General features: G+C 43.5%; 1 protein-coding gene across 1 annotated transcript in view; it reads left to right on the forward strand.

The window, feature by feature from the left end:
- Positions 1-24,229, forward strand: part of cux2b (cut-like homeobox 2b) — an 83,265-nt gene that overhangs the window by 21,870 nt on the left and 37,166 nt on the right. The window contains exons 2-3 of the mRNA XM_008284161.1: positions 12,103-12,213; positions 15,464-15,511. Coding sequence (XP_008282383.1) covers positions 12,103-12,213; positions 15,464-15,511 — 159 coding nt within the window. The remainder of the gene's footprint in view (positions 1-12,102; positions 12,214-15,463; positions 15,512-24,229) is intronic.

The raw sequence follows: 24,229 nt of genomic DNA on the forward strand, positions 1-24,229 counted from the left end.
GAGCTATGGGAGGTCTGCTGAGGTTTTTTTTTTTTTTTGAGTAGGGGGGAGTTCAGTCAGACGAGAATTGCTGCGTTGGGCGTTTGAGGCAGCTGTGTGAAGTCATTTTCCGGGAGTGCAAGCGGGAGAGAGGTGCGGATTAGGCAGCGCCTCTGAGCCGGAACAAGTCTGTCTGGGAAGGGATGAAGGCTACAAACCATAGATCTAATTCCCGCTCCTGCTACTAGACAGCAGAGACACTCACACACAGCCAGTGTGAATTAGGCCCATTTGCTCCCCTCAGTCTGAGGCGAGCGAACACGGGAGCAGACAGGGAGAAGTTGACAGACTCCTCACATCCTGCCCTCTCTCCCGACTCCCCGCGCTGTTTCCAGCCCACCTCCAAAAGCTGTCTCCAGCTTGCACTATTTTTTTTTATTGTTTCTTTTGCTGCAGGTCTTTATTATTGCTGACATTAACATGAACACAGTACAAAAACAGGTTCCACTGTAATCCTAAGGGGGAGGGGGGGGGGATGGAGAGGGCATTCCACTGGCTGTGCAGCAAATATTTGCACCTGTGGCCCCATTGATTGCGTGCTTGAAACTCCAATGCTCTGAAGTTCATGTCTTTTTAATGTGTGTAATGCTTTGCCTCAGGTCATGCGATTGCCCTGAGGTTAGGGAAGGTTCATGAGGCCGTGTGCAGTGGTGGATTAGCCGATTTGGCGTCCTCCTTCCTCCCCACCTTACAAACAGCTTCCTCTCTCTGCCTCCACGCGCAACAAACCTAGCGCCCTGTTGTCAGCGCACAAAAACCTGACCCCAGAGCCGTGCAGTGCAGCACTGAGATCAATGTGGCTGACCCAGATACACTGTCCCCCTGCCTCTTTGTGATTGGACATAGTTTGCTTGTGGGTCAACCACTGATTGGGAGAGGCAGGAAGGGAAGCTACACTTCAGACCTTAAATAACCTCTGAGTGGTAGGCATCATGTAAAAAGGATGTCCGAGGGCCTGCGGGCTGTGTGGCACTTTTACCCAAAGTGTAAACAGTATTTCTGGTTTTCCTCTCAATTCCACCACTTATTTCAGAGAACCTGCAAAAATCAATCGGATTGCTTTAGTTATTAAGGCTGGTTTTAGAGCTCTGTTAGTTGTGAAGAAAGATGGAGATGTTGGTGTAAGGGCCCCCTGTTCTCTCCCTGTTGTGCTTGTCTCTCCCATCACAGCCCTCTACACCCTGCGTGCCCGGTAATGAGTTGTATTACATGCTCTGTGGTGGGCATGTCTTGTGTTAGGGGGCTGTATTCAATCTTTGTACTGTGAATGCAGGGGAAGGCTCTTTGTGTGTCTTTGAGACGCACTCAATTGAAACGGTGTGCACCGAGTGAAGCTGATGAGGAGAGAGCAAGTCCTGAGAGGAACATGTGGATGCCTGGCAGGCAGCGAAACACTGTTGTATGTTTGTGTGCACTTGTGCGTAGACTTGCTTCTAACAGTGCGTCTGCAGATGTGTGTTCGCTGCAGAAGGGTGGATTTCAAGGAAGTGTGCTGCTGGGCTGGATGTGAGTTGAATTAGCCTCAGTTATTTGGTTTACTTATCCCACATTTTCAAATGGCATGCCAAGAGGTAGTGTAAATTATATGAATGAAAATCTACTCCAGTCGGCTCATTCATCACTTGAGCTTCTCATTGTGACCCCTTCTAAGGACTGGCGAGGGGCCTAGCTATGGGCTAAGTGATTTTATGAGGCGGCATCATCGGGCTCAGGTCTTATTCCTTTTTGTAGGAATGCATTTTCTACTTAGATGGCAACAAACTGCATTTGCACTTAAAACATATTCTGTAATCTTCTGTTATTTTACATACAAATTGCATCCTGGGCGATGCATTCATCATTGCTCATATCCAGCCCTCTCTTAAATGAAAAATGTATCTGAGATGAATAATGGATCCCTCCATAGTATAATTTTATGTTTCTTGAATATAGTCGAGAGTTCCTCCTCTGCTATATCCTCTAAATTTTTCCCCCATGCCTGGATGAAGTTTTAGATATGAAGAAAAATTACTTATTTACTGTGGTTATTGTTTACCTGAGAATTTTTACAATATGAAACCTCTTCAACACACATAATATGTGGAATATGGTGTCAAAAAAAGCGTATTGCCATAGTGAATCATAGTGTGGCAACTTCAGGACACTTCACATTTGAACGTCAATCAATCATGATCATGTACCGTACCTTGTAGTATCTTGACTGTTTAGTTTGTGGAACAGTTGCTTGGGGTATGATGGGGTTTGCAGCTACCAAGCGTCCAAGCGTACACAGGTGCTGGTGTAGTGGCAGTGTTGTGGGGTTTCCTCTGGAGGCTATGGGTGGGCAGCCTTGTGTGAAGCTGGGAGAATTGAGGTTGAGTAGCCGAGCCCTCTGTCTTTATCTCTAATTACATGGTGAGGCTTGGGGAGATTGGGCAGAACTGTAAAGCCCCCACAGATAGCTCGCTGGCCTCCCTGGCTGTAACACAGCAGGGTCTGAGTGTGTGAAGCAGAACCAGGTCTGGTGAGGCTCTAATCCCACCACAGATTTTCTCCCCGGGGAGCACCCAGTGTTCTTTCCTCTCCACGGCAGCTCTGCAGTCTGCCACTTTCCAACCTGCCGCTGGGGGAGAAGCACGCCGAGGCTCTAGCAGCCCACTCTGTCGTGCTCTACTTGCTCCTGTCGGTTTTTGTCGTCCCCAAAGTTTCCCAGCCTGTCCTGGGAGACATCCTGACACAGAGTTGCAGATGGGAGGCATTGGACCGAGGCAGCTGGTGTCACAATGTGGATTGGAATTCACAGTTGGGATAAAATATGAAACAAATATGTCATTATACATATGTTTTCCACAGTTTGTTCATCCAGCTGTTTCCTCGCTCAGTCCCCCTGGTCCCCCTTGCCTTGCCATATAAACCTGGGTAGGGTTGACTGCTAATAATCCATGATTTGCCCCATTGTGCCACATTTTTCTCAGAGTGGATTTAGTCACTTGGAAGCAATATCCTCTGTAGCTGTCGCTTCCATCTGTTGGATCAGTCATAAGAACTCACAATTCTGGATTTTAATGTTTACACTTTGTTGTTTTGATGATATTAGACAACACTATCAAACGGCAGCACAGAACATACTGCGCAACAAATGAAGGCAGAATTCTTCCCAGTCAGTTAAGTGTCCTTTTGATTCTTTTGCAAGTTTAATCTGCAAAAATCAATAAAAGGATGCATGTTGGGCTTGGGAGTCAACAGCAGCCGTGTTTGATGGGTAAACGGACAACCGAATGGATGATGTGGGGGAGCATTCATCTTTCTTTAGGCAAATTGGGCCGCTAGGTCCCGACTAATTGATTGATTGCATGACTTGCTGATATAATCAAAGCCTGGCCTGATTTATGGCGATAAATCGATTGATTAATAAGGTTTTCTGTGATGGGGCTGGTCCGTGATGGTGGTGAGAAGTGGGGGGAAGACACCTCCAAGTCACACATCCGTCTTGGAGCCGTCAGCTTTGTTGGTTTAGTGTGGTAATAAGAAACGCCTGGATCTCCCAGCTGACATTTACAAAGAGCCGACTGGCTATGACCCGCTCCCTAGATTAACCTCCACTTGTTCTCATAAGCACCCCTGATATTAAAAGATGGGGAGCTGCATCAGCCAGAGAAAAAAATGAAGTGTGACTTTTTCAGTGCACCGTTTGCATACATCATTAGGGAGAACAACAAAAATCAATTGCACATTCCAGAATAAATAAAAACAAATATCTTGAGCAGCGTAATGCGAAGGCCTCTTGTTGACTCTTTCCAGATTACATTTAGTCGGGTGTTTAAACGCTGATTTACAGCAAGATGGAGTCCATTCCCTGCACTCGCCTGCCTGTCTGCCTGCCTGTTCAGAATATGAAATGGAAGTTAAACACTGTGAATCTCCAGTGTGAGGAGGAGGGCTCTGGACGTGTGGGCAGTGTAGCATCAAATAGATTGTGTTTCCTCCCGTGTAAACGCCTAATGTGTGCCGAGTGCTCTGACACAGATGAATGTAAGGAATTTGCTGTAAAGACTTTACGGCCCTTTTGAGAGACATGGCTGGAAACTGGTAGTGTGGAACCTGCTCCACGCCCCTCTGAACACACGTCCACGCACATGCACGTACACACATGCTTTCACAAGTGCTTACACATGCACACATGTCAAGGCACACAGCCCTCCAAGGAGAGCAGCTACATCAAACTGGTAGGGCTGGTGCGGACATCAGGGATACTTTTTATTTGCTTTGGGTCAGAAATGGCGGCCCTGATGATGTGATGAGAATCATATCACGGACCTACTCCACACTCTGTGCTGCGTTGTGGCAGAAAATAATCCTGGTGATTCTCTTGACCAAGCTCATCGTTTATTATATGAGAGCTACCTTCTGCTGCACAACAGGGCAAATTATAAAATGATTCATGTATAAACTGCCCTTTCAAGTGGCTGCTCCCATTCTGCGGCAGCGGAACTCGCCTGCCAGATCTTCGAGCCTTTGTGACGGTGCTCAAAGCTCTCGGCTGCTTGTTGTCAGCACCAGTTTTATTCCCACTCTCACCGCTCTATTTAGATTCATTTATTTTTGGTTCAAATGCTGTAAAATGAAAGTGCGATGGAGAGAAGGAGGGTAAAGGAGTGTTCCCTCTCTCTCAGACAGGTGGCCCCGGTTTATGTCGCCGGGCCCCAGGGGCCCTGCTAACTGAGTCTGAACGAGAGGAGGGACCTGTCTCTCAGCGCTACACAGGTGGTGTGAAACGCAGCCCTCTCTCCACACCTGAAATATTTAGATTCTTCCAGCGGCGTCGCTTTGATCTTGCTGCAATCGACAAGGGAAAACGGAGAGAGTAGGGGGGAGAAAACAACAAAAACAAGAGGAAGAGCAGCACACCTGAGAGCGAACAGATTGACATTTCTTAAGAGAGAATAAACAATCGCAGGTTAGCTGTGTTGCATCGCTGCAGCTCGTCGTTTCAGGTGAAAGTGGGCCATCGCGGTGATGGCTGCATCTATAGAGCCTTCCTCCTCTCCCACTAGCTGACCTCAATGGTGAAGCTTCACAGAAACAAGTCCCCTGCAGTGCACTCCTCGTTTCCCACTTTGAAAAAAACAGGAAAACAAACCTTGTCCCCAATTTTATTGCTCAAGTTCGACACTGTTGCTGCTCTCCTAATTTTTTCAGGCACCCCTCTCAAAATACTTCAGTTTTGAAGGTTATTGTTTTTCGAGCTATTGCTGCTCTTTTATGTAAAACCTCCCTGTTCTTCTTTCATATTCACATCCCCATTTGAACTGATCATTTGGCCGACTGAGGTTATCGTGTCTTCTCTCAGGTTTCAACCCACTAGTCTGCTAATGAATCATAGGACTGTGTAATTAGTCACCCTGCATGTACCAACCAATGACAATGGACACCCTGATTGTAACCACAGAGTTTGAAAGGAGCAGAACAATGGTCGGCCTTAATGATGATATATAAGGTGTTGTAATTGGCCTTCGTTTGGAGCATTCAGTCATAGATTGTAATTTGAAGATTCTAATTGGAGGACATTTAAAGTTATTCATTGGATTCAGAGTGGATTGAGGATTGTTTGAAAGAGCTGTAATAAGATGTTTTCATGATACCTCTTGATACTATTTTGAATAAGACTTGACAATAAATGAAATTAGAGCCTCCCTGATCATACGAAGATGTGTTACCTGTACATTAGTAAGAAATAAAAATTGTGTGTGTGTGTGCATGTGTGTCCAAGTGTGCGTGTTGGAATTAAAGAGAGAAGTGTTGACAAGTAGGCTGTGCTCTGGTGCATCAGGCGCCAAAAACTCTCTAAATGAAGCAGGGTATGACGAATAATGGCTGACAACACCAGTCACACCTTTTGCTGATGGTTGTAACGCTCACACGCTTCTCCTTCCTTTTGTAAGATTTAGCATGCTGTTTGAAGACAGCCTGACTGACTGGGGATTAATTATTTTGGATGATTTATCAGACTTTCCAGTCCAGAGTTTAGAGAGGTGTCAAAATGAAATGTGATTTTCTTCGTTGGTAAGTCCTCACCATCTATACACTACCTACATATTTCTGCACACTGCAGGCAGCATTGCTGCTACGGAGTGGACATGTACAGACTGTGCCAGTAGTCTGCAGGGCTGGGGTTCCCAACCTTGGTGTCAGGACCTCACAAGCGGTTGCAAGATAAATCGGAAGGGTCATGAGATGATTACCGGGATAGAAAAGGAGGAACTGCGTTTGCGTCATGGATGTTTAATGATTTTTTTCAATGTTTTTGCTGCCTTGATCAAAGCACTAACCCTATAATTCATTAAAAACCTCCCTGATCAAGTGCTACTACAATGGCTACTTTAGTATTTGAATATTTATAATTAAATTTAGGTGGCACTTTTGTAATTTTTTTGTAATTGACAATATGCCTGGCAACTGACCTTTAAAATCATTGTAATGGGGTATCTTCCATCCATCTGGCACACGCAGCAGTTTAAAAGGAACTCTCAGAATTAAATGCACATAGTATTTGACCCAGGTGTGATGTGGTGTAACAGCACTGTGATGATGGTGTGAATTGGAGCAGCTCTAGCCAATCTGATGGAGAGTAAAAGTGAAGGAGCAGCAGTCTGGGGTAAACAGATGGAGGGAGATGCCAGGTGATAGCAGCCCCCTAGTGCTTCCCTGTCAGAAGCCGCGTGCTCAGCTCACGTTCCTAGTGCAGGGTCACGGAGGTCAGTGACTCCTCCCGCCTGGCTCTGTCTGGACACTGCAACACCCACACGACACACACATAAATGCACTCTGTCTGTGTGTTGTGCCCTTAACTGATGCTCAGCTCAAGGAGGCCAGATAAGAGTTCATTTTGGATCTTTCATATGGACAGACGCCAATGTGCGCCTTTTCCCTGCACTCCTCCGTCCCCCTACCAAACAGCTCCCTCCTCCCTCACTGGCTTATGGGGGGGTTGCCAGTAATAATGTTGAGGCCAGACTAGACTGCAGTGATTGGGGCCATTGATTGTGGTGATTTGATTTATTGATCAGTCCGCCCTCTCAAATGTGGCGTCTGAGATGCGAGGCTAATCTGAGGCAGCTATGGACAATCTTGTGCCTCACAGAGAATGGGAGGCGATAAGGAATGTATGAAAGGAAACTACACTTATCTTAATCACACACTGGTCCCTGCTCTGCCTTGCTGCAGCCCCCGTGTGCGGATGTCAGCGCATATGTGTCTCTGCGCACGCATGTGTGCCTAACCGCTCTTTTGTGCGAGACCTTGCGTGCAAGTGTGTGTGTGTGTTGTTGTGTCGGTGTGCGTATGCGGTGGGGGTTGTGAGGCAGTACAGTCACCAGGCAGAACAGAGTGGATCTATAAATTGATGGAATTCAAAGCCTCCAGCATCGATTACCATTATAACAAACAGCAGCACACAGAATGTCTGATTATTTTTAGACAAAGATTCTGTGCTCTCAGCAGCAATTCTGCTGATGCTGTCACACTTTCAGACATCTGCCTATGATTGCAATTAGATGGGATACAAAAAGAAAAATAATACCCCATCTGCATTTTCCCCTCTCTCCTCCTCCTTCCTATTTTTTCCTCTTTAATTTGTGCTGTCCAAGCCCACTGCACACAATAGCGATTTTGACTCAGTCTACCTCATTGCAGTACCTTGGTAGTTTTTTTTCCCCCAGTTGTCAACATATTCCACCATGGGTTGTCTTTGTGAAAGGCCAGAAAATAGCTTACCACTACAGATGTAATCAAGATGAGCTAGGTTTAATGAATCAATGTCAAATCTACTCCAACACAATACATTAGTGAGTCCTGCATTTTACCTAAAACATTCCCACTTGCACAGATTGTTACAGTACAACATTTTGCAAGAGCAATTGTCTTTGCCTGGATTTCACTACAGAGTTTCTACTTTGCGTCTACTGCCTTTGTGTACAATAGACATGACTTTCCTCCCATCATTTAAATGAAACCTAGCATACTTGACAACCAGCTTATGTCATAATCCTCAATGCTTTGTCTTTTTACAGATTTCTTGCCACTGCTGGCCTCCGATTTCTTTCCCACTTTTTCTCTCACTCAATAGAATCTGAAGGGACTAGTGCCTGCAGTATTGGCTGCAACACACTTGCATAAACCTGAGACCTCTCAGTGCAGCATAAAAGGCTGCAAGTCAGATCACATGAGGGCTTCGGTACAGCATCCCATCTTCAGTCAGTGTCGGAAGGCCAGAGCCGGCTTTTGTAACCCAAAGGACATGTGCGTCATGGTTTCACAGCTTTTTTCCTTTTTCTTTTTTATGAGTTCATCAGATCATTGAGCTTCAAGTCCATTTACAGACTGCCAATAGGCTGCAGGTCCATCCTGTTAAAACCAATAAGCTTCGTGTTTCTTGGTCTTTGTTTTTGAGTCAGAAGTCACCAAGATTGCTTTCCCCTTGCATATTGACTTGAGCACACCAGGACTGGTTCCGCACTCAAAATCCCTCTTTCCTGCCCCTCCAGCCCCAATGACAGCTCCGCCCTCCCCAGGGGAAACTCATCAATTATGGCTGGATGTTTGACTGGCAGAGGCTTAATGACAGGAGCTCTGTATTGACCCGACTGCCACACACTGAAAATTTGGTCCCAATCGTCCTTTTTAAAACCTGTCAAATGATTACCAAGAAACTCCTCTTTGCACAACTAGTTGCAACATGCCTTTTCCCCTTTTAAAGACAATCAGAAGCATTTACATGTTTATGCAAATAATTTCTTGAAGGATGACGTGCAACATGATGAAAAGAGATAAGTCAGTTTCATCAGGGATCTCAAACGTGTCTGGTTCTAGGTTGAAATGGATCACATCTGATTTGTAAAAGAAGAAAATAGTCTCTGGTATCTTTTTTTCTCTTGAGATAGCATTACTATTTCAGCAACACTGTATTGTGGAGTTGCTTCCATCATCAGCCTGAGCAATACAGCCAAAGTAGCAAACAGTCTGTTCTGCCTCACTTCTTTTCAGAAAGACAGGCAGTTGGTTTCATTTGATGGGCTGTTGCCCAGGCTCCCCTCCCTCGTAATGGTCTAGAAACTGTGGGGATGCTTTCAAAATAACCATGCCATAATGATTGCACTGTTTGACTTGCATACTGCATGAGTATCCACCATTCTCATCAGCTGAGTTGCAATAAAAGTGAACCCAGCTCTACGCTGAGGCCACTGAAGCACTGGCAGACTTAGATTCACCACACAGTTATATCTTAAGTACTTATAAAATCCACTCAAAGTCACTTCTAGAGGAATTTTCTCTTGGCAAGATTAGCCGGTCTGGGGCCATTTGAATCTAGTGGAGGTTGGCCGGCTTCTGAAAGCCCACTCTCTAATCTCCAGGATGGCTCATCCCAGATGGACTGTAAGGACTAACAGGAATTTATAAAAGTCCTGTCGCCTTATGCTGTACAGCCATGGCCTTTTTCAGTGACAGCACCATTTACAAGGAATGACACATTTCCCACCAACCAAATGTATCCTAAATATTGGGATACTTTCTAAGCATAGAACTTGTGATTTTTAAAGGAGAAGCACAGAGGTTGGAACCCAGTGTTTTCAAAAGGTTTTGTCTGTCTTGCTTATAAAGAGGAAGTATGGAAAGAGACACAGTGTAGCCACATACACAGTCTGATAAACCTATGGCAGTGACCTGTAGTGCATGACAGTGACCCAAGGCACTTCAGCATGTGGCAATTTAAAGGATAAGGGTGTGATATTCTTCGTTTTTTATAAGACCTAAACCTAAAATTGATCGATCCCACTAACAAATATTGTCTGTGTCTTTATATATCTTACTTCCTACCTCTAGAGTCGGCTTCGTTGGCTGCATACACAATGGTCTTAATTTTCTTTCTTCAGAAACTGAAACTGAACTGAAAAGGCATTTCTCATGTTCTCGCATTACAGTGTTCATGGACAGTGTAGTTTATGCATATACAGTGTTCTGGTGAATGCACTGCACTAAATGTATTTCAGTCTCCATCATATGTACTCTTCATTTCTGTTTGAGAAGAGTTTCCTACACACAACATTGCACAACTCTTTAAAAAAATGGAACTAGAGATGTGACCAGTTTTCAAAACTGTACATCTTCAGTAGGAATCAGTGGCTTTGGGGCTGAGTGCCACAAACAGGGTAGGGAAGTCAGAAAATACTAATGGACTGACTCACATACTACCATTATTTTGCAATTGTCTTTGCTGGCAATAACAAAATTATAGCATAACACTAGTTGCATCAAGGTAGTATCAGCCTGGTTCCTTGCTCATAGACATACTGGTAAAGTTGAAGTGTTAAAGTTAAGGCCTGGGTGAGTCTAGAATTGTTGAAAATACAGTATAAAGTATGCTCAAGTTGTATCGGAAAAGGGAGAATTATGTTGCATTGTTTATTAACTTTACAGCTCAGCCATGATGCATAATCTGTTACATGCGCTACAGACAGTGTTGTAAATAATGGAGTTGGAGCTGCTCTGCTGGACAAAGTGTGTGAGGACACCATTTCTAAATTGACTGAATCATCCTTATATGCATCATATGGTGAATTATATAGTAAAAAAAACAAAACACAAAAAAAAACTTTGTATGTGCTGACATATGTATCAGTATTTATACATCTGCCAGTATAGGCCAAGTGACAAGTTGGTCAGGCTTGAGTCACAGTGTAGCATCTCAGCATATAGCGTGCTGCCTCAGATTGTACACTACTTTTGCCAGTTTCTGACTTGCCAGTCTAGGGACTTGAACCAGCAGCCCTTCAATTAGCAGTCTGCTTCTCTGACCGACAGGCTGTCACCATCCCACGAGGCCACGGCTGTTGAAGTTCCCTCTTTCCATTTTCTGTCTTCTTTTTTTCTCCTTATGTGATGATTTATTAAATTGCCTTTAAGTAAGACTGCAGATTAATTAAAACACAGTCAATTTAATTTCCCGGCGTCATATATAAATTCACAGTGGTAATTGAATCCCCTACTCCACTTTTTATATTGTAACCCGGCAGTTACAAGAGAAGATCCTCATCAATTACTGATAATCATAGTCAAAACGAAGAGGAGATGAATACACCCTTGCCTATTTCCAGCGCTGCTCAGTACAGCAAAGTAGAGTTGGAATCTGTTTTCCTTTTTTTCTGTTTGCTGAAAGAGCCGGGAATTGGATGACTGATCGATAATATCGGATTTGCGGATGGCATGCGGTGCAGCTGAGTCCAGCATGAATGCAAGGTTCTGATGAAGGGCCTACTACACAGACAGCTTTGAATAGTGGATCAGACATGTTGCCGGGGTGGAGCTCTCATTTGGTATAACACAGACATGTAAACAAACCGATGTGCAGAGACATTAATGGAATAGCGATCAGGGCTGTTGTTGTAGCAAAAGGGTAATTTGGTTAAAGCTATGGAAGCTGCTGTCATGTATTGAAAATCTGTGCGGGATCAATATAAAGATTGGTGCAGGCGATGGGAGAGAGATTGAAAAGAAGCTGAAAATAGAATTGACCTGTGGTAATTACGACAGCAAGCGAGGCGTTTGTATGTTTGAATCAGGTCTTGGCCGGGCTTATAAAACAGCGCTTCATTTCAGAAGGAAGCTCCATGTGTTTGTAAGGGTGTTTGTCAGGTTATTGGGTCTCTACACGTGACTCCCCCCCTCCTCTTTTCTCTCCCTCACTCTCCCTTACTCTCACTCTCTCTACCCCCTCCCTGTCGCCCCTCTCGCTCACTGGCGCTCTATAGCCGTTGCAAGCGTATTGATTATTTCAAATACTGATTATCTAAAAGGCCTTCTGCTACTGTAGGCATTGGATTTATTTTGGCTTAATTATTTATGGGCCAGGGCTAGCTGTAAGTATTACTGCTGTGAGATCATGAAGGATTACATTGTTAATATTCAGCAGTGTATTTTTATTTATGTACACTCTAAGCTTTACTGGATGAGCGTTGGCAGGCTCCCTAAAGTGCCGTCTCTCTCCACTCTCTTCCTCTCACCGTTTCTCTCTCTTTTGTGTGTTTGTAGAGGGAGCTAAACTCTGTAGCATCTGAGCTGGCGGGTCGACAAGAGGAGAGCGAACATTCCCACAAGCACCTGGTAGAGCTGAGCAGGGAGTTCAAGAGAAATGTCCCTGAGGTGAGTCTAGCACGCTCCCCCCCCATTATCTCAACTGTGCCATTTTCCTCATCTTCACCTCAGCAGGTACTGACTGTCTGCGTCACTGCCGCTGCTCGAGCCCCCGCACATACCTTTTGAACGGTGAATTATTTATTCCTTTTGTAAAATCTGCATTCGTATACTGTATGTTAACAGTGCATAACACTTGTGAGAAGTCAGGGTTAGCCTCCTCCCTCCTGCTCTTCCAGTAGCTCAGTTAATATTTAAATGCTGAGGCCTTGCAGTATTAGCCTCTGGCTGGGTGTGATGAGAGGCCAAGGGGCTCATTTACAAAAGGTAAGCACAACTTCACTGCTCACTTTCAACTCCAAAGCGAAAGCGCCAGCTTATGAAAAAGTTATCTTGGTGTCAGAATTGGCAGCTGATATTGATATTTCTCCAAATTTCTGTGATGTAACAGGAACAGGTGTCTCTCCAAACCCGTAAGGAACAAGACTCTGACTAAACACAATGTGATGAATGCTGATGAGTCCCCCACTGCACCAGCTTTCCAACATGCCTATTGCAAACACACTTTTTGTGCTGCTCTTTAAAAAATATTTTACTAGAGACAAATACACAGTAGAAAATAAGTAGCAAGAGAAGTGTGTATTTTTTTTATTGTTAAAGAGAGGTTAGCATTTTTAAACATCCATTTTAAAACAATTTTCACAACCACTTATGTATATTGAAATAGATGTCGCTTGCTATTAATTGTTCCTTTTGCATGGCTGTAAATAGATCCCTTCTTTAAGTGTTTCTTGTGAAGGAGATAAAAGACAAAATATACAATCTTCAGTATACGTCTTGGTGCAGAGTGTGGACTGTGAATTTTGTTTTCAGTTCACTCACTTACAGTGAAAACAGTTTGAAGAGGTCTCTTAGTGGCCAGCATGACACGTGGAGACAACTACAACAACCTGTAACTCTCAGTTTAAATATGGCACACGAGTATTGTTTTAAGAGAGGCTGTAATCAGCCAAAGAAAATATCAATTGACTGAAGTGGTACCTATTCTTGAACCAACTGGCTGTGCATGGAGAAAATGAAATCTGAATGTTACCACTAGATTAAATCAACCTGTTGGTTTATTAGTCAAAAAGAATTCTAAATCAATACAAAAAGATAGATTTTGCAGCATATTAAATAGTTTGAACCTGGTTATACTGGAATAACAATAACTCCAACAGACTTGAAAAAGAACAGCATGTACCTGTAGATATTCATAGTGATACCTGAAAATAGAACTATATCAATTTGTGTTCCCAGTGCAAAAGCGATTGAGGAATAGAACTCAGACAACTTAGTTTTATGGATGATTAATTGGTTGTTGTTTGCAAAGTTCAGTAAAGGTAGCCTAAATGTTAAATAAGTTAGACCTAGCTGCCTCCATTAGGTTGGACAGGTTCAAAGTTGTAAAAAGGCCGTTTCTCCTGCTTCCAAAAAGAATATTTTAATCCTGGAAGGCTGCTGATGTAGCATTTTTTTCTCCTTATGAAAGTCGCTAGGTGATTGTCCAACCAATGAGAACTTGGTTGGTTTAGAGCATATCAACTAACCAATGGACCAGACTGCAGCTTTAGTTCTAAGACTTGTAATGTGACCCTAGTCTGTGGCTGGTTTCCCAAAATCTATTTACACATTTCTCCACCTGGGCAGCAATGCACATTATTCAAGTATTTCAAAAAGAGTCTTATTCGTGATAGTTAAAATGACAGAGTAGCTTATAATACGATACTCTCACGATACATTAACCACGACAGCAATGATGTCATAATACAGCGATTCTGCAATACTTGATACTTTGCCAAACCGTCATTTATGATACGTCACAATATCTGTGTAACTGAAGAAGAAAAAATACACCTAAAAAAATCAATAACAGGAATTCTGTGTTTATTCATTGCAATGTGATGTCAGTGTGTGTGTGTGTGTGTGTGTGTGTGTGCATTATCATTATTATTTAATTTTAATAATGTGTCAGTTCAGTTAATTAGTTCTCTGATTTGCTTTCCTGCCCTTTCCCCCTGTGAGTTTCTTCTTCTTCCTCACAAGTTAGTTAACTTCTGTTCACTTTACCCTCATTCATTTCAAGTGCCACCATGAATAGTCATAAAAGTGACTGTGATAAATCAAAGTGATTGTGGGAATCTATTTAGAGGGCCTTCTTATTTTCAGGAAAATATCAATTTTTGGCACCAGAGTTTCAATAGTGAGATAAAGAGAAAGTGAGACGATACATTGTCATATTGCTGTTTTGTCCTACCCCATTAGTGAACAGAAACTGTGGATTGAGCTAACACATAAACAACTCATTAGACATGCAAATGTTACCACATAGAGCATTATCTTTTTGCACTCCGCCATCTCTGTTAAGATTTTTATGTCCCTGACAGCTGCAACTTATAAAATGGTTTGCTAACTTTTGCATTGTTAATACTGTAGCCGTAATAATACATTACCGATATACAGAATTTGATGCATCGTTATTATTTGGTGTTCAGTGCTATTTTTAATACTAAGTGAGATGCCATCTGTGCATCACCGTGTTGTTCCTCATTTTCTTCTGCTTAACATTTAAAATGTGCCAAGACCTCATTCCTCACTTTTGTAAGGCAAAATGGCAGTTAAGGTAGATTGAGCTGAATACATGAAAAGCTAAATCTATGAATGATACAGATATGATTTTGTCCTTTTTCATCATCTTCTTTGAAACGATCATCCATTGACATGTAGGCTGAAGTCAAAGAGAATATTTTTATATTTTATAAATGAACCCTCAGGCTATTTGCTATGCTGCCTGCCTATCTCAGCCGGAGTATGTAGTGTAGTGCTGTAATCTTGTCAGTATAATACAGGCGTTTAAGACAGGATCAGGCTGTCACCACTGGCAGCACAATCCCCTTACCTGAGGCTGTGAGAGCTCGCACAAGTCTGGATCCCTGAGCTCTAACGCAAGCTACTGGAAAGCCCCACTTTTCAAACATGCCCACTCAAACCCTGTAGGTTTAACCACTAATACCCACACCCTATAACAACATACCTCACTCAAACACGCATGCAGGGTAAGAGAAGCTATGGTGAGAATCCATTAAAAGAAAAGATTTTCAGTCCTCTTTCTTGCGGAGCTGTTTGTGCTTCACTGGGGCCTATCTGATTCCTAAACAGGTGGAACATCTGCAACATGAAAAATGCTGAGACTGAGCTTCCTTTTTTTGTCTGTACATAGGAAGTCCGGGAGATGGTGGCACCTGTTCTCAAGAGTTTCCAAGCCCAGGTGAGTCACATGTGCTGGCATTTTACAGACTACAAATTGTGCAGAATGAAACCGAGAGTCTGTAAATTGCAAAGTAGTTGAAGCATTTTATTGATGATTTCCTAAGCTTTGTCTGTTCCACATTATAATTTACTGAAAGGAGACACTCCTGCTGGATATTGCATGTACATTGACCAGAGCCGACCGCTGTGCTCTTGGAATGAATGATTTGATAGATAGGGCGAGGAATCCATGGCATACTTTTTGTGTTACTGCTCATCTGGTGCTTATTGACTGATGCCTTTTCTGTCAAAGTGAAGTAGCATCTATCTGCCATTAGATGATCAGATATCTGGCTTCTCATATTTTCTTGGCTGAGACAAGCCCTCATTTCCTGTTGTGATGGTGCATTCACCGTGCCCCCTCTGACGTCGCCATATTGAAAAAGTCATCTGATACCTACCAAGACTCTGCTCCAGCCATTAAACCAAGGTCATAAATCACATTTGTGAGCTGCGTTATGGTCCGCAAAGCACAGGCCTATGGAAATGATACCACAAATATGTTTCCAGTCTCGTTCTCCCCTCTAAACTCCCGCTCAGCGCTAACCTGAAAGCCCTATCATCGGTAAACATGAGAACACTCAGCATGGATTGTTCAGATCTCTTGGAAGTGATTATTGGCAGCTTTTTTTAATGCTTTATAACTGACTATGCCCAAGCAAGCGTGTTCCTTAGCAGGAGCAATCACATTCACTTCCACACTCCGCAGTGCTCTGTGGTTGATTTCTGTGCTAATTCAATTACTCTGACTGTAAAGTTGCACAAATATCAGAAGCACCCTTCCATATCTTTATTGTGCAAACAGGAACCCAAAGGATTAATTTAAGCACCATTGATGTCTGACAACTGGGAGTCTAGAGATGTTTCATAGTAGATAAAATAGATGGCTGATAATGAGCGATGATTTTTTTTTTCTTGTTAGCTGTGGGCCTCTCTGGGTACCTCTTGGTCTCTCTTGTGTAACTTCCACAGGCTTATGTTCTGCACATTGATAAGTAAGCCAGCTTGCGGTGGAAAAAGCCTCTGCTATTTTTTGATCGCGATGTGCAGCGAGCAACTCGGCACACCATAATAATATAATCCTCTGGTGTTTTCTGATACACTTTGACCTTATTGGTAATGTCAAACAGCTTGCAGAGGCTTGTGAACTTTACCCAGCGGTAGTCTGCACGACCTCAGTGTAAGCTGTGGGACCTCGACCTGCTGCTGCAGGGGGAGAATGTGAAGAGAAGGTGGAGCTGGATGTGCTTGTTTGGCTGTGTGGTTTGGGATAGACTAAAGCTCCCCTGCAGCTGCACTGTACAGGTGGTGAACGATAGAAAAGTCCTGGCATGCGCGAGTGTGAGGATGCATGTATGTGGGAAAGAACTGGGTCCTCCCCCCCTACCTCCATTGCAGTTCGGAGGCCCAGAGGAGTGCCTCATGGTATTTGGACCCTCATCATGCCACTTCTAAAGGAGCAGTCGGCTCCTTTGAAGTGTTTGCGACATGACAGGTTCTCTTTCTTTTCTTTTTTCATTTCAATGTTCCCCACCCACTTTCTCTCTCTTCTCCCGTCCAATCTCGCCTTCTAATTATCACTAACCAGGCGACTGATTAGAAACACGTTGCCGACCTAGTTTTTCTGTGGAACTGGAGGAGGAGAAAGGGTTAATCCCAGAGCTGGTGGCTGTCATTGGTCGCTTCTCTCCTTCTTCTCCTCTTTTTCGTTCTGCTCTCCTCTTTTCTTTCCCTGGAAGTTTGCTAATGAGGTCCCGTCAGAGCTGAGGAGAGGTGTTAATTTGGCCTTGTGAAGTAGGAAGGAGATTAAGGACAGTGAGGAGCTGAGTTTACGGCTTAAAATACACCGCTGTCCTTATTAATCCACAGGGCCCTGGGAGACCGGCGTTTTTGGTTTTATAATGAACACTGTCTTATAATGAAGGTAATTTTAATAAAAATTTACGGCGAAGAAGAGGAGATGGTACATGTCTCCATGGTCTCAGGCACACCTTTGGGGCTGAGGGATATGACAGTTATTTCTCAAATAACCGATCGCTGGAGAGACGGGCCCGTTGGACCACACTGTTCACACAACTTTCACACAGAGCTCTCGCTGCCATCTGAACATACAGAAAACAGTCTTCACCAAGTCTCACCAAGACTATGTGGGCTTCTCAATGCAATTTACACCTCCCTCTCACTTTAGAGTGTAAACTCCCCTCAGGATAAACCTTTGTGAGGCAGGAGAAGAATGAACAGTGACTGATTTCTTGCATGTTTGTAGTCTCTTTTTTTTCTCCAGGAGAGGCAGATTCCTCCTCACATCCGGCCTGTACCAATCTGAATATCAGGCCCAAATTAACCAGTCATCCTATTTTTCTCCTCTCCTCTTGATGTCGTTTGGTGCTCTCAGAAAAAGAAAACAGCAGTATGGGTCCCTAATTACTGAAACTTGCTTTACAATGATAATCCGTGGAGTAATTTAGCGTGCACAATGAGAGTTGTGGTGCTTGCGCAGATGGAGATTCTGATAAATAGTTTGTAACGTGTAATTAGCAGCTCTGCCGGTTACATACCATTAACCCCTCAAGCTCAGGAATCATTATTGGCCCTCATTATCAAGCAGCAAGGTACGATCGAGCTGACTAGACATCAAAAACATCAAACAGCTATTAAAGCGCTGCGAACTGGGGGCCGGTGGACACCTGTTTATGAGTCTAACTGTGCCATTTCTTCCCCTGAGGTTGGGAAGTGATGATGTGAGGGGAAGACAATGTTTTTATGTATGTATGTTGTTGTTGTTGTTGCTTGTTTTCTATGAGAGCACAGGAGGTATTTTGACTACACAGCAGCTTTTCGACTCCGTGAAACTGAATAAAGAGATCTCAAAATGGCTGCTGTTTCTCACCTATGCGGGTGCTCGGGAAAGGTAGAAGGAAGGCAACTTAAAAACCCGTTTAATGACTTCTGTTTCTGAGTCTTATACAGAGCTGATCATGTGACCTTTATTATAATCTACCTTGTCAGACAGCTGAATGACAGGAGAAATGAGGGATAACATGTAACAAAAGCCAGAACAGTTGTTTGGACTGTCTTATCCATTTACCGCTAATTTATCAGAAACATCTGCAACTGTATTTTCAAGCCCGTGTCAAGCCTCTTGCAGCTGATTTGGCCGAGGCTGAGGACTGAGAGAGCAGCATGTTTTAGTGTTGTCAGAGACCTTGCCCACAGTGTCTTCCCCTGAGCTTGCCCGCCATGCAGTGAGGTAGACAAACACCGTCTTTGATCATCCATCGAGAGACGACCAGTTCTTCCTCCTTTTGATTAATTCCTGAAGGAAATGATAATTTCTCTTGAATGTATGAATATGTTATGAATAGTGGAATGAATCAAAGAGTAAAGGATGATAATTAATTACAGCGCTATGATAAAAGGCTGTGGGTGTTATGACGCAAGCTTCCTCCGTGTCATTATGAGAGGCTCCGTAATTACCTTTCTGCACGAGCCAGCGCTCCTGGCGGTGCTAGCGGTGAGAGTGCCGCTCACTGAGTGAGTCTAACGGTCATAAAGCTTTTCCCTGCCTAATTGTCTGAGGGGCTCTATGGCACTTTCATAGATGAGGAACTGCGCCGTTAGGAAAAATGCTCAGCGACGCTACAGCTTTTCCAGCTCAATGAAGACAGATCTTCATCATGGGCTAAACCTTGCGGTTATTAGGTACAGATTGCTTGAGTGGATGGCTAACTTGGGAAGGTGGGGTCGGAATGAGTGAGCAGCAGAGTCATACAGTCTGATACAAAGTGGCTCATAGACTACATACGGTTTTAGGAGCAAGCTAGTGTTGATTTCTTTGTACATTATGGGCTCATATTTCTGTGCCAATAAACCAGATCTCTGCATTACAGTTACCTCTGAATATTCCCTTTGTGTTATTATTCATGCCCTGCCTTATGTAAGGGGCATTTACGACACCTTCCTACTCTTCTCACTCACTCCCACTCTCCCATCCTCCCCTGCCACCCCCCCGGCTATGACCAGACTGTTCCATACTGGGCTGACGAGGTATCTCTAATGCCTGTCTCCTGCTCGGTTGTCTCAGGCTCATTGAGCAGCAGGCCAGGCCCAGGATCTCCAGGCCATTACCTATTCACAGCACGTCCAGGCCTCCAGCCTATTGTGGGGAACATAATGGGCTCCAGGGCCATGTAAACCACCGGCTTTCTGCTCCTGGTTTATCACTTGTGTCCTCTTCATACTAAGGAGAAGGAACGAAGGTGGGAGGCAGGAAGGTAGGAGAGAGAAGAGAGAGACAGAGGCGAGGGGGAGGGATGTGGGGGGCGTGGGAGTGTAATTGGACATTAGATAATACCTTCCTTGAGTCTTTCACGTCCTCTGCATCTCCAGAGGGTGAATGGCCTCGCATGTTCTCCACATTAGTGTAGAAAAGTTGCTTTGACCCAAACTTAATGCGCTTTTGTTCACTCACTTTTTCAGCCTTTATTACTTTGAAGTTTACTTTCATTGATTATGATTAATCAAAGATGAAAAAGCTTATCTGTGGATATTGGATCAAATATTGTCTGTGTTACCACTGCAGCTTCTTCTCATCTAATTCTTAAGTCCATACATCGACCAATGAACAAGTCAGGGGCTTTTTCTAGTCTTATTTTGAAGACACTTCTTTTTATTGAAGAGCCAGTCTAGTTTAACTTCACACATCTACTTTACATCAGACAACCATTCAGCAGACTGTTTGCAGAAAACATCCTTTTTTTCATATTCAGTTATGTGCTTGTTGTAATAACTGTTTATTGACCCGTGTTTGCTCTAAATACTTTTAAAGTGAGCCTGTATAACTTTTGCTCAACACTAGCTACTGTGGACACAAGTGACAATTACAGAGTAATGATAAATGCTAAAACACAGTGAACACAAAGTGAATTTTAAACAGGGTGCGATTGCCTATAAATTTAATGCAAAGAGCTAAGTGGATGCAAGCAAATTAATTTATGCTACGTAGTGCAAAATAAGAGCAATTTTCACCTTTTTTAGATAGTGACAGTGGAGCGAGATAGGAAATGTGGAGGAAAGTGAGCAGGGGAATGACATGCAGTGAAGGCTGGGGTTGAAATTGAATAGGGGACTTGTGCTTGATGGCATTTGCGCCCATGTGGTGTGTGCTTTAACCACTGGCTGTATATAAAGATGGATGAACCCCCTGTGTTGTTGCCCATAGCTGTCCTGAACAGCAGTTTGATGCAATATCTTAGCAGATCTGAGCAAGAATGGGGCTAAGGTAGGCTGTTGGTTAGGGTTAGAGTTACCTAAACAGGTAGGTTAGAGAAAAAAAGTCACCCTTGTTCTGTTGTCAAGAACAAAGAAATTGGCAATGAAGACCAAAACTGATTTTTGTGCCAGATTGTAAACATATCTACAGTAAAGCTGGGCATTTAAACATGGCACTTTATAGTCTTTGACTCATTTTTGGAACCAGACGTGGCCAATTGAGGAACTCTACTTCCAAGTTTGCTTTATTTTCCAGCCCTAGAATTTGCCGTTTATGCATAGCCAAGTGAACTGAGTAATTTTGGACACTGCTAAATCGTTACCATGTATGTTGCAAGCCACAAGTAAAATCTGCATAGATATACAACTAAATAAGTCATACAGATAACACTGTAGCAGGAGAAGCCTTTGTGTGTTGAACTCAATAGGGGCACGTTTTAATTTTTGTCAAATTAGCTTTTCAGTTGTAAGTGGATAAACTTAAAGGTCTGAACAAGGAAAAATAGTACCCACTTTTCTGTGTAAATATGCCTGCAAATCTTTTTTTTTGTCTGCAGTATTTGCAAACATCACGAAAGTGAGAACATTTTTCTACCCAAATACAAATTTGTAGCTCGACAATTTCTGAAAAATGCCATCAGTCTGTTTCTCAGATGCTCAGACAGTAACTTTTAAAGTGAAATGTCATTAATTCAGTAAATGACAACATAAACAAATCCAGCAGTTGGGTGGCAGTGTTTCAGCAGTTGTGCACCATATTTCAGCTCCATATTGGGCCTTTTGTAGAAGTTTAATATATCTGACTGCCCTTGTTTGTTTCCTGTGTGGTGACTGATTGTTGTGATTCTGCTGGGTGTTTTTATGCTGAGACGCCTCAACCTTTCCATCAGGCTTCCCAGTGTCAGTCTTATCCCTCCTCTGCTGTGCTGTGATCTGATGGTGTGTGTGTGTTGGCGTGTTTGTTTTCCTGTCCTGACTGATGCCCTGTCGGAGCGTCCCAGTTGGGTGTATTCATCATTATGGATGCGTGTTTAGAGCCAGGGATGCACACCAGGTAAAGGGGGGGGGATGTTATAAATAGGCACTTGGCTCTCTAGCCATGTGGAATTGATGAGTTTCAGCACATTCTGCTCTGCAGTGCCAGGTTTAATTTCTACCGTCCTGACAGCACAAACCTCAGAGCCCAGAGACGTCACGCCTGACTGCCGCTGCTGTGCAAATGTTAGCCATGTTTGAGGATGGACGCACGCATAGCGCTGGCTGCGCCGCTCCTATTGGGGCATCTGACTGGGTGTACATCCGCTCGTCTAAACCCCTGTCACCTTAAGAGACAGGCAATCACATTCCCCTCCTGACCCCTGACCAAACAGACACTCACCGGCAGCACACAGTAACTAATCTAAGGGGCAGTTTCTAAGACTTGGCTCGCCTCAGTCCAACATGGTCTACTAGTTGTTATGAGACAGGTGAGCCTCCCTCCCCTCACCTGCTCCCTACAGGCACTCTAAGTCAGAGAGCAACAACACTAACAGCGGCAGTAGCACTGTCTCTGAGATTCTCCGACTCCTGGCTCACTCTCAGCTGCTGGCAAGAGCACAGTCAAATTAGCCAATAAAAATGTGTGAAATCGGTGGCTCAGCGCCGGCGAGGACATGCCAGGAGAAATAAACATCAGCGCTCGCACAACCAGGAAAAGCTCATGTGAGGAGGAAAAAGCGGAACGGGAGAGCTGCTCCGCCAATTCTACGGCACGATTCTCTGATTTCAGGCGCAGAATCGGAGCTGCGCAGACATAGTCGGAGAGTAAAGTTGTTTCTCCACTCCACTGAACACCGAGACCCAGCCTCAGATCAAACCGGTGGCAGCACAAGTCAGAAGAACATGAGCTTCTGTCAGAGGATACGCAGCCCTCACGTTCTGAAGTGATTTAATTCCCTCTGTTCATCTGCAGTGTTCCCCCCCTGCTGAAACCTGGGAATACCAGTCTTCATTTCACATGATGCTCGGCTGTGAAGTTTAATTTCAGCAAAATCTAAACACGCTAATTAAATATCATAACTTTCTGAGGAAGGCTCTTGTAAAGGTACCTGAAATTTTAATTTAGACTTCAAAAGAGCGAAGACTTTAAAGCAAATCTATTGTTTTTCATTTAGACTTGCAATTTTCTTTTCTCTGCAGTACTGCAGTACGTAGTTATGATTGATCTGGTAATTAAAATATGCAGAGAGGGAAAAATATTAACTGCTCCTTTTTTCACTTTCTTTTTGTTTTAGAAAACAGCAGACACATTTTCCTTCTCTTTCCAGCACAGATAATTACATTTTGCACATTGATGTTCTTTACACAGCATTCATCGGCCTCATTATTTTTCCATTTTCATCTTTCTGGTGAGAGATCGATAGATTGATAAAATGATGGAGCCTATCTTAAATAATGCAAGCAGAGAAAAGTTACACTTACTTTGCTGCTGGCTAAGTGTTTGAACTTTTATTCTTCTTTCAAATTGTATTTAATATCCCATGAAGGTAGATCTTGCAGTATTACATGCTAGAGTAAAACATTTATTCCCATTTCTGCTGTCCCTCTACGAAAAAAGAAGAAAATAAAAGATGCAGCTCATCTCTACTTTTAGTGGGTCTATGGTATATGGGATGATGCTTGTCAAGGCTAATATCCTAAATGATAAAGAAACTGGCAATTCAAAGAAAGACAGCGTAAAGTAGGGCAATTAGTACCTAGGGAACATTTTGCTAGAAGAGATAGCAGCTCCAAATGTCACATGCACGAACATTAGGACCGATTGTTTATAATATGACCTGACAGTTTGGGTCTCTTTAATATGGGATTAACTACAATACTAATTAACATGTGGCTCTATTAAAACAAGCAGCTGCAAGTGAAGTTACTCTCTTACCAGGGAGAGGAGCCACTCTTCTGGTGTACACCACACATTAAAAAGTGTTGCTTTTTCACCACAAATCAAATGTGTTTTTACGCTTTTAAGAGATCTGCTTGTTTCATTCTTATTTTCAACTCGAAATACGACATCCTAAATCACACCCACCGCCCTTATATATCTAAGCCCACAGATCAGAGTGTTCTTTGCCTTTGTCACAAACAGATATATATTTTAAAGTCCCACTGCGGGGCTTCTCTGTTTCATCAGAGACATAAAGTGGCCACAGTGGCCTGAGGAGAGCGTTAAACACATCCTCAATTAAAGCAAAGTAACTTTGCATCTCCTCGTGATTTCTCCTGCAGTCCCCTGTAATTGGGTCTCGGTGGATTTAGCGAGAGAGGGGAGAGCTCCAGCTCTTCTTATGGAGTGAAGGGCCCTGCCTGGAGTGGGGCTGAGGGGATGGCCAAAGGAGAAAAAGCTGCTCATCGCCAGGCTCTGGACTCTAGC

This window comes from Stegastes partitus, unplaced genomic scaffold (genome assembly GCF_000690725.1).
Source record: "Stegastes partitus isolate 25-593 unplaced genomic scaffold, Stegastes_partitus-1.0.2 Scaffold349, whole genome shotgun sequence".
Classification (NCBI taxonomy): domain Eukaryota; kingdom Metazoa; phylum Chordata; class Actinopteri; family Pomacentridae; genus Stegastes; species Stegastes partitus.